The sequence below is a fragment of the Oncorhynchus mykiss genome, chromosome 32, assembly GCF_013265735.2.
Source record: "Oncorhynchus mykiss isolate Arlee chromosome 32, USDA_OmykA_1.1, whole genome shotgun sequence".
In the NCBI taxonomy this organism is placed as follows: domain Eukaryota; kingdom Metazoa; phylum Chordata; class Actinopteri; order Salmoniformes; family Salmonidae; genus Oncorhynchus; species Oncorhynchus mykiss.
The window spans coordinates 25,668,165-25,682,533 of NC_050572.1; the positions used below are offsets into that span (position 1 = coordinate 25,668,165).

Consider the following 14,369-nt stretch of genomic DNA (forward strand, 5'->3'; position numbering starts at 1 on the left):
CTGTGTGAGTGGACCAATTCAGTTTGTCTGTGATGTGTATGCCGAGGAACTTAAAACTTGCTACCCTCTCCACTACTGTTCCATCGATGTGGATAGGGGGGTGTTCCCTCTGCTGTTTCCTGAAGTCCACAATCATCTCCTTAGTTTTGTTGACGTTGAGTGTGAGGTTATTTTCCTGACACCTACCTTGAGGACCAGATGAAGGGTCATGGTGAAAAAATACGTTCAATAGTATTTTTGTGATGAATAACTTGTCCCACAACATAAGGGAAGGGTTAAGGCTGAAGCAGAGGAGACTGCAGGTATGTAATAGCCAGCTTTTATAGAAGGGTGACAATTAGGACCACTATAGTCATTGTATAGCTGAGGCAGAACCCACTGAGATCATTGTAGCCTTTCAGAGAAGTTTGATAGGGCCTCGTACCGGTTAGTTACAGTGCACTCTAAAAAGTCATGGTTCCTCAAATAACCTTTTGGGGTTCATTTTTTATACCTCCCTCCCTCAATTATAATCAAATATTTTTATAATAAAAACAATATTAACAATATTGATTTAAATAATTAATTGTTTATTTAGTGGCACCACAAATGTGAATTCATATTTACAGAACAAATTACCAAACAAAACACATTACAAAATTGCAAGATTTCTGCAGACATGTCAGACCATAATAAATTATACATTTACTTTGTATTGTGCTTTTCATTGCATTTAATTTTTTTTAAATAAAATAATGATGTACAATAAAAACAACATACATTAAAATGAATCATAGGTAAACTAACAATATTGTAGACTTGACGCTAAATATAGATTCTTCTGCTTTACCGTGTGTGTGTGTTAGGTTAGGAAGTTTGCTATCTTCATGACCGCCCCAACTTCTCTTATCCCCAGAACACAGCAACTTCAGAACATAAGTGTTTTTCTGACATTTTTGGGAAATTTAACTGAAAATCCCTAGTAGAGCCCCAAGTCCCACGAGGACGTCCTCTAGGCTGTGGATGTTCTCCCCATCAAAGGCCAGCGTTATTTCATGGTGAAATGGATTTCCGCTGATGTGCAATAAAGGAGTGGGGAGAGGTGAAAAGTAAGAAAAGATTAATACATGTACAATTAACAAAGAACATAACAAATGTTCAACTGTAGCTTTATACATTAGAGAAAGGGAAGGAACAAGAGCAAGTACCTCTGCTGTATTGTCCATCAGGGACTGTGGAAATAGCAGGATGATGTCCTCACCCCTGCCTCGTCTCTCTACCTCTGCTGTATTGTCCATCAGGGACTGTGGAAATAGCAGCATGATGTCCTCACCCCTGCCTCGTCTCTTTACTTCTGTTAGTCCTTGAATGATTTTTTTGTCTATATCCATTCCGTAGACTTCATTCATTTCTGAGGAGATTTTTATGCTTATACATTTCAGTTGTATTGACTGCTTTGTAGGTTAAATGTACACTTCAAATGCAGCTCTCCTACAACATATCCATACCTTCTTCTTGATCCCAATTGCATTGTGTTCATGTTCTGTCCTATAAACATTTCAAAGGAAGAGACAATGTGTCAAAGAATAGTCTTACACGCATTTAAAATATATATATATATTAAATAGATATTGAAAGATGAATGACATAGACATACAATTGAATGCAAAATAGAAGAACATATTGGAGAAAGCACTAGCCCATACAGTACTGCCAAACAGTAAAAGTACTGCCATACAGGCCTAATATCACATTTCAAGCTTTGTACACACATTGTTCAATATTTTATCAGGCTGACTTGAAAGATTATACGCAACATTTTGCTGCGTGGCAATACTGTGCTTGGATTCTGAAGGACATAATAGTATTCATAATAGTATTGCATGCTGTAGCAGGCTCTATAAAGAGGAAGCACCCAATTGATGATTCAGATTGTTGTAACATCTCTTCTGGATAGGTCTCCGTCCTTAGTTAACGTAAACTCAACCTACTTCGTACAAATGTGCGCAACCGCAACATTCAAACGAGGCTACAAAGAAAACTAATGGGACTGTAGCAACATCAAAATCGGAGGTGTGAACTAGGTTTCTATTCAAGTGTTGATTGACATGGTAATGGCTGTATAGTACTGGAGAAAAGTTGAAAAAACTGACCCTCCGTTATATCTTGACGTGTCATGTCGTAACGTACAGCACACATAAAGCAACTATTTCTGTCTTACAATCTCTCTCCACCAGGTGTAGCACAACTCTCATCGTTTAAAAACTAGAAATGGACAGTGACGGGGGTAAGGGGGGATACCTAGTAATTTTTTTGCGTCATCACTGCATGCGATCATCATTCTCAAAGCCACTGTTAACTTCTAAGAGCACTTTAGCACTGCCCTAAAAACCCGATTCAAATTCGACACAAACCTTCAAATAGGTATGTAATGACACATTATATCAACTCTTTATAGTGTTTTATTTACATTTTAGAGGCGATAAGGTGATAAGTTGGACAGATCGAGTGAAAAAAAGCAGTTTTCCCACACATCTCCTCTCCTTCTCACTATCACGCATTAGTTTCGCTTCCCCACCCGCCATTTTTAAAAAGACCCGACGGAGCTCATTGCCTGCTTGAGTTATGCAGAAACGGGCAGCGTTTAGGCCATGTAATTGATTTTGTTGGAAAGGGGAGAAATTGTGCTTTACAATGGTATTGACGTTACAGTTGATCTGGAAGTATTACGCTATTGGGGCGCTAAAATAAGGGCAATTGTACGGACCAAGGCGATTTACGAGTTTACGTTAATTAGTTAGTTGGTTAGTTAGTTAACTAGCTAACGTCAAGCTAGTTCCTTCCCGTTAGCTAGTTCATTCTCACACAAGTGAGAACTGCTCTAGATTGGAAACTAACGTCAAAGAGTGTAAAGTCATGTTGGCTTTATGGAAACGATATACAATATATGGAGCAGAATATAGTTCAGAAAATAATACAAACCTAGTTCTGCGTAGATAGGACCTAATTCTGCGTACTGTACTGTAGCTCATACAAAGCCAACGGTCAAACCCGGCTTTCTAATATTTGCGTTAATTATTCTGAACTAATGCTATAGTAACGTTATGAAAGCTATTCACAGAAGACCATAATTGTCTTCGTTATTCATTAGTACTTTATATTATTATATAAATATTTTGATACATATTCAGAGCCGAACATCAACCCAACTTACCTTTTTAACTGTTGTCGCATTCAAACTTGGCATGAGCGTCTTCAGTTGTAATTGCGAAGTAACCCGGAGAACTCCAGCAACAATGGGGGTTCCATCGATGAACCCCACTGCTCAAGTTTTTTGAAGAACCTTTTGGGGCTGTTTTTCATTGCCGAGAACCCTAAGGTTCTTAGAGGATCTTTGAGGAATTTAGAAGAACTCCAGGTTGACAAGTGTGTTGCAAGAAAAAGTATATGAACTCTTTACATTTACCTGGATTTCTGCATAAATTGGTCATCAAATTCGATCTGATCTTCATCTAAGTCACAACAATAGACAAACATAGTGTGCTTAATCTAATAACACACACATTATTGTATTTGTCTTGTCTATATTGAATATAGATTTAAAAGTATGTGAATTTAAAGTATGTGAACCCCTAGGCTAATGACTTTTCCAAAAGCTAATAGGAGTCAGGAGTCAGCTAACCTGGAGTCCAATCAATGAGACAAGATTGGAGATGTTGGTTAGAGCTGCCTTGCCCTGTAAAAAACACTCAGAAATGTAGAGTTTGCTATTCACAAGGAGCATTGCCTGATGTGAACCATGTCTCGAACAAAAGAGATCTCAGAACACTAGCGCTACTGGCAAAATATTCTGTGGACAGATGAATCTACAGTTGAGTTGTTTGGTAGGAACACACAACACAATGTGTGGAGAAAAAAAGGCACAGCACAGCACACCAACATCAAAACCTCATCCCAACTGTGAGGGACCATCATGGTTTGGGGCTGCTTTGCTGCCTCAGGGCCTGGACAGCTTTCTATCATCGACGGAAAAATGAATGCCCATGTTTATCAAGACATTTTGTAGGAGAATGTTAGGCTATCTGTCCGCCAATTGAAGCTCAACAGAAGTTGGGTGATGCAACAGGACAATGACCCAAAACACAGAAGTTAATTAAGAATGGCTTCAACAGAAGAAAATACGCCTTCTGGAGTGGCCCAGTCAGAGTCCTGACCTCTACCCGATTGAGATGCTGTGGCATGACCTCGAGAGCAGTTCACACCAGGCATCCCAAGAATATTTCTGAACTGAAATAGTTTTGTAAAGAGGGATGGTCCAAATTTCCTCCTGACCATTGTGCAGGTCTGGTTCGCAACTACAGAAAAGGTTTGGTTGAGGTTATTGCTGCCAAAGGAGGGTCAACCAGTTATTAAATCCAAGGGTTCACATACTTTTCCCACCTGCACAGTGAATGTTTAATGAATGTCTGTCAATAAAGACATGAAAACGTAGACTTGTTTGTGTGTTATTAGTTTAATCAGACTGTGTTTGTATATTGTTGTGACCTAGATGAAAGTCAGAACAAATTGTATGACCAATTTATGCAGAAATTCAGGTATTTTCAAAGGGTTCACATACTTTTTCTTACCACTGTAAATCCATCAAGTCAAATCCCTGTGATTTCAGATACTGTCAAGTTTTTTACTTGACTAGTGTGTTCTAACCAGCTTCTTCTATTTCTATGCAACACAAAGCACACAATACAAGGTGTTATTACAGCTAGCTAGCTCTTTGGTACAGTGAGGCAGTAGAAGAGCTAGGCTATTGAGACAACAGGAATACCACAACAGTCTCTACATTGAGTTTTTCTTGGAATTTATTTTGTATGATGTTTTTCAGTGTACATTTTTCCTTCAGTCTTTACGAGGGGAGAAATGTTGCCTAAGAGTGCAACTGAACTCTTAGGAGGGATAGAACACAGAATAACGCTAAATGTTCATCTGTCGAAATAAAAAAAATGATAGCTGTTCTTATAAGTGTACTGTACGTGTACTTCCATAAGAGCAATGCCTACAGTTGTACTGCGAGCACTGATGTCTGTGCACAGAGAGGGAAATTCTTCTGACATACTGCAGAACTCTGAGAGGGGAAACTAAGTTTGCTCGAGCAGCCAGTGTCTTTGTGAAGTCAGAGCCCACAGGCAAGGCTTGGAGAGCTGTGCTGCACTGATGCCCTCGTCCTCTGTGTGTGTTGACTGTGTTCCTAATGTGTGTATTAATATGATAGTAATGAACTGTCAGTGCATCAGTATCACAGAGGATCTCTCTCACTCTCTTTATTTCTCTATACAGACAAGGTTCCCCACTTCTCTCGGCTGGGGGATGTGGAGGTCAATGCAGGGCAGAATGCCACCTTCCAGTGTGTCGCCACGGGCAAAACTACAGAGACAGAACCCTTCCTACTGGAGGTAATGTATGTGTCTGCGTATGTGCGCAAATGCTTGCGGGCGTGGCCACCGGAAAGACCACATAAACAGAGGCATTCCTGCTGGAGAAGAGAGTACAGACTGATTGCCCTGGTCTAATGCTATTCTTCTGGCTTTGTTGACGAAGCAGAGCTGGGGAGCTTTGTGCATCGTGGGAATAGTTTTTTGGCAGTACACATGCTGCTGTTCTACTGCGCGTATAATGATGTCAGAGGGAAAAAAACAGTGTTCGTTGTTTGAAATGACTTCTTTGTTGTTGTAATATCACAAACGGACGTGGCTGTTTTCACCATTAAGGATTCCAACTTAATAAGAGCTCTGTTCTTTCTACGAGGTCTGATATATACGAGTACTTCAGTGGATTAAAGATAGACCCAGCATAATGACGTCGTCAAACACAGAGGGCCGAGTCCCTGCATATAGACTAGCTGTAACTAATTAATGGCATCAGCTGTTTGTGTGGCTTTTTGATTTGCTAGCTGATAGTTAGTCATATCCCTCCATAAAGTAATCACTCAAAAATGTCTGCTGCATGAATTCAAGCTAATATTAGTTTTCTGAAAAACTCCACTTTCTCTCTGTATCCTTGAAGCTTGTACTTGTACTAAGTGCTATTGAAATGTTAGACGAGGAAAAGAAGGACACAAGAAGACGCTATGCTAATTAGATCTCTGTGTTCATAGTGTTCCGTCCCCTGTGATTTCCTCCTTTTTCTTTCCATCTCCCCTCCTCCTCTTCCTTTCTTCTGTATTGAAGTATTTTGTATCCAAAACCTAACATTTTTTTTTTATCCTCGTTGTAGTTTTCTGACACAGACACAGAGAGATACAAACACAGTCTCGCACTCAACAAGGCCCACACGCAGAACGGTTGTTTCGTTGAGGCAATATATAAAGTGTTCTGTGCATTTGAATGACAGCATAGATAGACCGATTTCCCTTTTGCATATAAAAATAGAATCACCACTGCCGCACATGCTGCCACTGTTTTGATGACCAAAAGTTATATTTTGAGAACGAAGAGCGCGCAGCCAGCTCCCGAGTGCATCGGTGACACAAGCACAGGGAAAACGCAACAATCACACAAGCGACAAGTGAGACAAATGATCTAACTGGGGATAGCTAGCTAGCATAATGTCACAAGCATGATGAGCTCGCCAGTAACCTTAGTAAGACTTGATTGGCAGGCAAGCTAGCAAGCTAGCTACTGGTATGCTAGTTTGCCGGTAGCTTGTGTCCAATAGCTAGCATCTAATGGCATTGTTCAAAATGGGGCACAGAGCCATGTTTTTTAGTTGTTGGAAATACCGGATCTGCAACAAATGTTTTAACTGGTGTGTCCCTCTGTCCTTTGACTGTTGATGGGTGTGACTGTCTGGTTGAGGTCTCAGGCAACCAATGTCATTATTATTCATTGTAATTTACTCTTTAGCGCCATCTGTTCAGTACCTGATAGAGCAGACCCAGAATACCTGTGCATTCATTTCAACGCCCCAGGACAGTCCATTTACTTTGTGCTGTGAAAATCATGTGATGAAATACTGCAAATATCAGTGCTGTAGTGCTGTAGTCGCCCCAAATAGCAAGCAATGTAATAGATGGCAATGGAATCCAAGCCTGGGCAGCCAGCCGAATGCCTGGAGCTGCTGATGGCAGAGCAGTAGTTAACTGCAGCTTGTTTTGAACAATGTCATTTTGAAACAGTAAAAGTTAGACAACCACACTTGTATGGACATTTTCAATTATACTATCTATATATACTACCGTTCAAAAGTTTGGGGTCACTTAGAAATGTCTTTGTTTTTGAAAGAAAAGCACATATTTTGTTCTTTTAAAATAACATCAAATTGATCAGAAATACCGTGTAGACATTGTTAATGTTGTAAGTGACTATTGTAGCTGGAAACGGCTTGTGTTAGCTAATCCAAGTTTATCATTTTAAAAGGCCAATTGATCATTAGAAAACCATTTTGTAATTATGTTAGCACAGGTGAAAACTATTGTGCTGATTAAAGAATCAATAAAACTAGCCTTCTTTAGACTAGTTGAGTATCTGGAGCATCAGCATTTGTTGGTTCGATTACAGGCTCAAAATGGCCAGAAACAAAGACCTTTCTTCTGAAACTTGTTAGTCTATTCTTGAGAAATTAAGGCTATTCCATGTGAGACATTTCCAAGAAACTGAAGATCTCATGCAACACTGTGTACTACTCCCTTCACAGAACAGGGCAAACTGGCCCTAACCAGAATAGAAAGAGGAGTGGGAGGCTCCGATGCCCAACTGAGCAAGAGGACAAGTACATTAGAGTGTCTAGTTTGAGAACCAGACGCCTCATAATTCCACAACTGACAGCTTCATTAAATAGTACCAGCGAAACACCAGTCTCAACATCAACAGTGAAGACGTGACTCTGGGATGCTGGCCGTCTAGGCAGAGTTGCAAAGAAAAAACATATCTCAGACTGGCCAATAAAAATAAAAGATTAAGATTGGCAAAAGAACACAGACACTAGACTCTGCCTAGAAGGCCAGCATCCCGGAGTCGCCTCTTCACTGTTGATGTTGAGACTGGGGTTTTGCAAGTACTAATTAATAAATTTTCCCTTGATGTCACGCAAAGATGCACTGCGTTTGAAGGTAGGCCTTGAAATACATCCACAGGTACACCTCCAATTGACTCAAATTAGGTCAATTAGCCTAACAGAAGCTTCTAAAACCATGACATAATTTTGTGGAATTTTCCAAGCTGTTTAAAGGCACAGTCAACTTACTGTACTTCTGACCCACTGGAATTGTGATACAGTGAATTAAGTGAAATAATCTGTCTGTAAACAATTGTTGTAAAAATGACTTGTGTCATGCACAAAGTAGATGTCCTGGCCGACTTCCCAAAACTATAGTTTGTTAACAAGACATTTGTGGAGTGGTTGAAAAACGAGTTTTAATGACTCCAACCTAAGTGTACGTAAACGTCCGACTTCAACTGTACACACCAAAAACATTATGAACACCTAGGACTGTATTACTGCCACACCGGTGGTCACGAGTCATGACCGCAGTCAAATTCCACTTTACCGCTTAGTCACGGTAATTAAGCTTCTCCAAAACTGCAGTCTGATGCTACTGATGGTCATTTGTAGTCTACCAAACTTGCTAACTGACTGGTACTCAGCATTATATTGTCCCTTCAATCACTCTGACATCAATTCAAATGTGTTAAAAAATCAAGTCAAACACTTCATGAGACCCCATGAGCTTGTGATGTGCAGCATATCCCGAGGCTGCATTTATTGTAGCTGGGCCAGTCCTCTATTTATTGTAGAAGACTGGCCACCCCTCATAGCCTGGTTCCTCTCTAGGTTTCTTCCTAGGTTTTGGCCTTTCTAAGGAGTTTTTCCTAGCCAACGTGCTTCAACACCTGCATTGCTTGCTGTTTGTGGTTTTAGCCTGGGTTTCTGTACAGCACTTTGAGATATCAGCTGATGTACGAAGGGCTAAATAAATACATTTGATTTGATTTGATATAACAAAGCAAATCTGAGGAAAACGCTGCCAAAGTTTTATCAATACATTGCCTGTAGTAGTTGTACTTCAAAATCTCTTGACCATTGTTACTCTCCCTTCCGGACGGGCTACAAGGCCCTCCCCTGCCCTCCCTTCGGCAAATCCGGTCACGCTCCGCCATTCCTATAGGCAGAAACTCAAACAGAAAGTGCCCGTGCTAAGGTCTATTCAACCCTGGTCTGACCAATCGGAGTCCATGTGCCTCAAGATTGTTTTGATCACGTGGACTGGGATTGTTCTGGGTTGTCTCTGAGAATAACATTTGACGTATACACTGGCACGGTGACTGAGTTCATCAGGAAGTGTATAGGCGATGTTGTTCCCACTGTGACTATTAAAACCTACCCAAATCAAAAAACGTTGATAGATGGCAGCATTCGTGCAAAACTGAAAGTGCGAACCACCGTATTTAACCACAGGAAGATGACTGGGAATATGATTGAGTACACCTTCTTTGCCCGCTTTGAAAATACCACAGTGCCGCCGACACAGGTCGCTCCCGAGGACTGTGAGCTCTCGTTCAAAGCATTTCATGGCTACAGACGTGAGCGCTAGGGGTCGGTACTCATTTAGGCAGGTTACCTTTGTGTTCCTGGGCACAGGGACTATGGTGGTCTGCTTGAAACATGTTGGTATTACAGACTTAGACAGGGAGAGATTGAAAATGTAAGTGAAGACACTTGCCAGTTGGTCAGTGCATGCTCGGAGTACACGTCCTGGTAATTCGTCTAGCCCTGCTGCCTAGTGAATGTTGACCTGTTTAAAGGTCTTACTCACATCGGCTGCAGAGAGCTTTATCACAGAGTCATCCAGAACAGCTGATGCTCTCATGCATGTTTCAGTGTTACTTGCCTCGATGCGAGCATAGACGTTATTTAGCTCTTCTGGTAGGCTCGTGTCACTGGGCAGCTCTCGGCTGTGCTTCCCTTTGTAGTCATGAATTGTTTGCAAGCCCTGCCACATCCGACTAGCGTCGGAGCCGGTGTGGGACGATTCCATCTTAGTCCTGTATTGATGCTTTGCCTGTTTGATGGTTCGTCAGAGGGCATAGCAGGATTTCTTATAAGCTTCCGGGTTAGAGTCCCTCTCCTTGAAAGCGGCAGCTCTACCCTTTAGCTCAGTGCGAATGTTGCCTGTAATCCATGGCTTCTGGTTGGGGTATGTATGTACAGTCACTGTGGGGATGACTTCCTCGATGCACTTATTGATGAAGCCAGTGACTGATGTGGTGTACTCCTCAATGCCATCGGAAGAATCTCGGAACGTATTCCAGTCAGTGCTAGCAAAACAGTCCTGTAGTTTAACATTTGCTTCATCTGACCACTTTTTGTATAGACCGAGTCACTGGTGCTTCCTGCTTTAATTGATGCTTCTAAGCAGGAATCAGGAGTGATTCGTTTTGTGTTGTTAGATTTTACTGCACTGTTGGAACTAGGAAATAGCATACACCTGCAGTAACATCTGCTAGTATGTGTATATAACATTTGATTAATAGCCCAACAAATAATATAAATTAAGCATATAGGAGTACCTATTTCTTTGTTAACCTCTCAACACAGAATAGACGTATGTCCTCACTCCATCGGAAATCATTTGGAGGAAATATCCTTTCTACTTTATTCAGCTGTGTTCAATTGTATTCTTATAAAATAATATCACAGAATTCTAATAAAATCTTGTGTGCTAGATGAACTTGTGTAGCCCACAGCCAAATAGCATAGCAGGTCAGGACCTAACATAAGGACAACTCAGATGATGCTCTTCTGTTCTTCTGAAATTGACTACATTTTCTTCATATCATGTCTCTTTAGACCTGTGTTAAAATAAATAATTGATTTATTATGATGGTGTGGGCTATATTAAATGGATTTATTAGACATTTTAAATTGTAGATGTTCCAAAAGGCTGTGTCAGTGGCTTGTAGGAAGCCAGGAGATGGTAAACGTGTTTATGTTAATTAATTGACTCTACAAGGTGTCAAAAGCGTTTAACAGTGATGCTGGCCCATGTTGACTCCAATGCTTCCCACAGTTGTCAAGTTGGCTCGATGCCCTTTGGTTGGTGGATCTTTCTTGATACACATGGGAAACTGTTGAGCGTGAAAAACCCAGCCGAGTTGCAGTTCTTGACACATACTGGTGCGCCTGGCATCTACTACCATACCCCGTTCAGAGGCACTTACATTTTTTGTCTTCCCCATTCTCCCTCTGAATAGCACACATACACAATCCATGTCTCAATTGTCTCAAGGCTTGAAAATCCTCTCTTCATCAACACTGATTGAAGTGGATTTAACAAGTGACATCAATAGGAGATCATAGCTTTCACTTGCATTCACTTGGTCAGTCTATGTCATGGAAAGAGCAGGTGTCCTTAATGATTTTTTATACTCAACTGTATATACAGTATATTCGGAAAGTATTCAGATTCTTTGACTTTTTCAAATCATATAAAATCTAATTGTATTGGTCACATACACATGGTTAGCAGATGCGAGTGTAGCGAAATGCTTGTGCTTCTAATTCTGACCATGCAGTAATATCTAACAAGTAATCTAACAATTTCACAACAACTACCTAATACACACAAGTTTAAAGGAATTAATAAGAATATGTACATATAAATATATGGATGAGCGATGGCCGAACGGCATAGGCAGGATGCAGTAGATGGTATAGAGTACAGTATATACATATGAGATGAGTAATGTAGGGTATGTAAACATTATATAAAGTGGCATTGCTTAAAGTGACTAGTGATACATTTATTTATTTATTACATTTTTTATTATTAAAGTGGCTAGAGATTTGAGTCAGTATGTTGGCAGCAGCCACTCAGTGTTAGTGGTGTCTGTTTAACAGTCGGATGGCCTTGAGATAGAAGCTGTTTCAGTCTCTCGGTCCCGGCTTTGATGCACCTGTACTGACCTCGCCTTCTGGATGATAGCGGGGTGAACAGGCAGTGGCTCAGGTGGTTGTTGTCCTTGATGATCTTTTTGGCCTTCCCATGACATCGGGTGGTGTAGGTGTCCTGGAGGGCAGGTAGTTTGCCCCCGGTGATGCGTTGTGCAGACCTCACTACCCTCTGGAGAGCCTTGCGGTTGTGGGCAGAGCAGTTGCCATACCAGGCGGTGATACAGCCCGACAGGATGCTCTCGATTGTGCATCTGTAAAAGTTTGTCACCTCCTCCCTGTAGGCCGTCTTGTCGTTGTTGGTAATCAAGCCTACCTCTGTAATGTCGTCTGCATACTTGATGATTGAGTTGGAGGCATGCATGGCCACGAAGTCATGGGTGAACAGGGAGTACAGGAGAGGGCTGAGAATGCACCCTTGTGAGGCCCCAGTGTTGAGGATCAGCGGGCTGGAGATGTTGTTTCCTACCCTCACCCCCTGGGGGTGGCCCATCAGAAATTCCAGGACCCAGTTGCACAGGGCGGGGTCGAGACCTTTGGTCTCTACACACAATACCCCATAATGACAAACCAAAAATGGGTTTTTAGAACTTTTTGCATATGTATTTAAAAAGTAAATAAAATATCACATTTACATAACTATTCAGACCCTTTACTCAGGACTTTGTTGAAGCACATTTGGCAGCAATAACAGCCTTGAGGCTTCTTGGGTAAGACACTACAAACTTGGCACACCTGAATTTGGTGAATTTCTCCCATTCTTCTCTGCAGATCCTCTCAAGCTCTGTCAAGTTGGATGGGGAACGTTGCTGCACAGCTATATTCAGGTCTCTCCAGAGATGTTCGATAGGGTTGAAGTCTGGGCTCTGGCTGGGCCACTCAAGGACATTCAGAGACTTGTTTCGAAGCCACTCTTGCATTGTCTTTGCTGTGTGCTTAGGGTTATTTCGCCCCAGTCTGAGCTTCTGTGCACTCTGGAGCAGGTTTTCATCAAGGATCTCTCTCTGCACTTTGCTCCATTTATATTTCCCTTGATCCTGACTAGCCTCCCAGTCCCTGCCGCTAAAAAACATCCCCACAGCATGATGCTGCCACCACCATGCTTCACCGTAGGGATGGTGCCAGGTTTCCGCCAGATGTGATGCATTCAGGCCAAAGAGTTCAAGCTTGGTTTCATCAGACCAGAGAATCTTGTTTCTCATGGTCTGATAGTTCTTTAGGTGCCCTTTGGCAAACTCCAAGCAGGCTGCCATGTGCCTTTTACTGAGGAGTGACTTCTGTCTGGCCACTCTACCATAAAGGCCTGATTGGTGGAGTGCTGCAGAGATGGTTGTCCTTCTGGATGGTTCTCCCATCTCCACAGAGGAACTCTGGATCTCTGTCAGAGTGACCATCAGGTTCTTGGTCACCTCCCTGACCAAGGCCCTTCTTCCCCGATTGCTCAGTTTGTCCGGGCGGCCAACTCTAGGAAAAGTCTTGGTGGTTACAAATTTCTTCCATTTAAGAATGACGGAGGCCACTGTGTATTGTAGGTATGTTCTTGAGGAGGCCATTGTCTTCTTGCGTACCTTCAATACTGCAGACAATTCAATACTTTCTGAATGCACTGTATATTACAAAAGAACTCCGTAATGGACAGGTCTACACTGGTTGAAATACATCTCTTTCACAAGGATGCATGGCAGTATTATGACTCATATCACCCATATTGGACTGAACACATGTTGTACACAATACACATACTGTATGTTGAACCATACATCGTCTCCCAGTTTACCCAGTTCAAACAAGATTCAAATCTTTGCTCTGACTCTAACCCACTGTACTCATGAAGGTTAGAATGGATTGGTTAACAGCAGGAACAGCAAGACGTTTCCTCAACCCATTGTTGTCTTCTGTTTCTCTATTTGCTGTGTAGGGTGCTGTTTGATCCTTAGCACCATGTGTTTCTCCCTTTTTCTCTCAACTCTGGAATTGCGCGTGTGTGTGTGTGTTTGTGTGTGTGTGTGTGTGTTTCTCTCTGTTACTCTCCTCAACACTAATTGCTATTTTCTCTTTGATCTCCTCTGCTGGTGAGGTGGCTCTCTGGATCTACTGAGTTTTCGCTCTCTCTTAACTTCCCCCCGCTCATGTGTGTGTTTAAATAAACAAATTGTTGCATAAGAATTCTTATTCAATTAATATTTTTTTTGTCTTGCAGTCTTTTGTCTTTCTGTCAGAGAGTTGTACTTGTTCTATTTCTGATTATGTTTAGATCTTTAGACGTTGACATTTGTTTGTGTTCAATTGGAGTCCTGAATGAATTAGTTACCACGGAAACTCATAATTATTGTATGATATGGGCCTTAAGGGAAGAGATGGGAAGACATACAGGTTTAATACTGTATGTTTCATTTGTGTAACAAGCTTTAGGATTGTCTGTTTGTTTTGACTGAATGAATGTACATTGA

The 14,369-nt window shown here is 41.5% G+C and overlaps 1 protein-coding gene across 10 annotated transcripts in view; it reads left to right on the forward strand.

Moving 5' to 3' along the window:
• The window catches only part of LOC110489412 (receptor-type tyrosine-protein phosphatase U), a 288,775-nt gene that overhangs the window by 172,121 nt on the left and 102,285 nt on the right, over window positions 1-14,369 (forward strand). For all 10 annotated transcript variants that reach the window (XM_036970736.1, XM_036970735.1, XM_036970740.1 and 7 more), the window contains exon 5: window positions 5,311-5,426. In XM_036970736.1, the coding sequence (XP_036826631.1) occupies window positions 5,311-5,426 (116 nt within the window). The remainder of the gene's footprint in view (window positions 1-5,310; window positions 5,427-14,369) is intronic.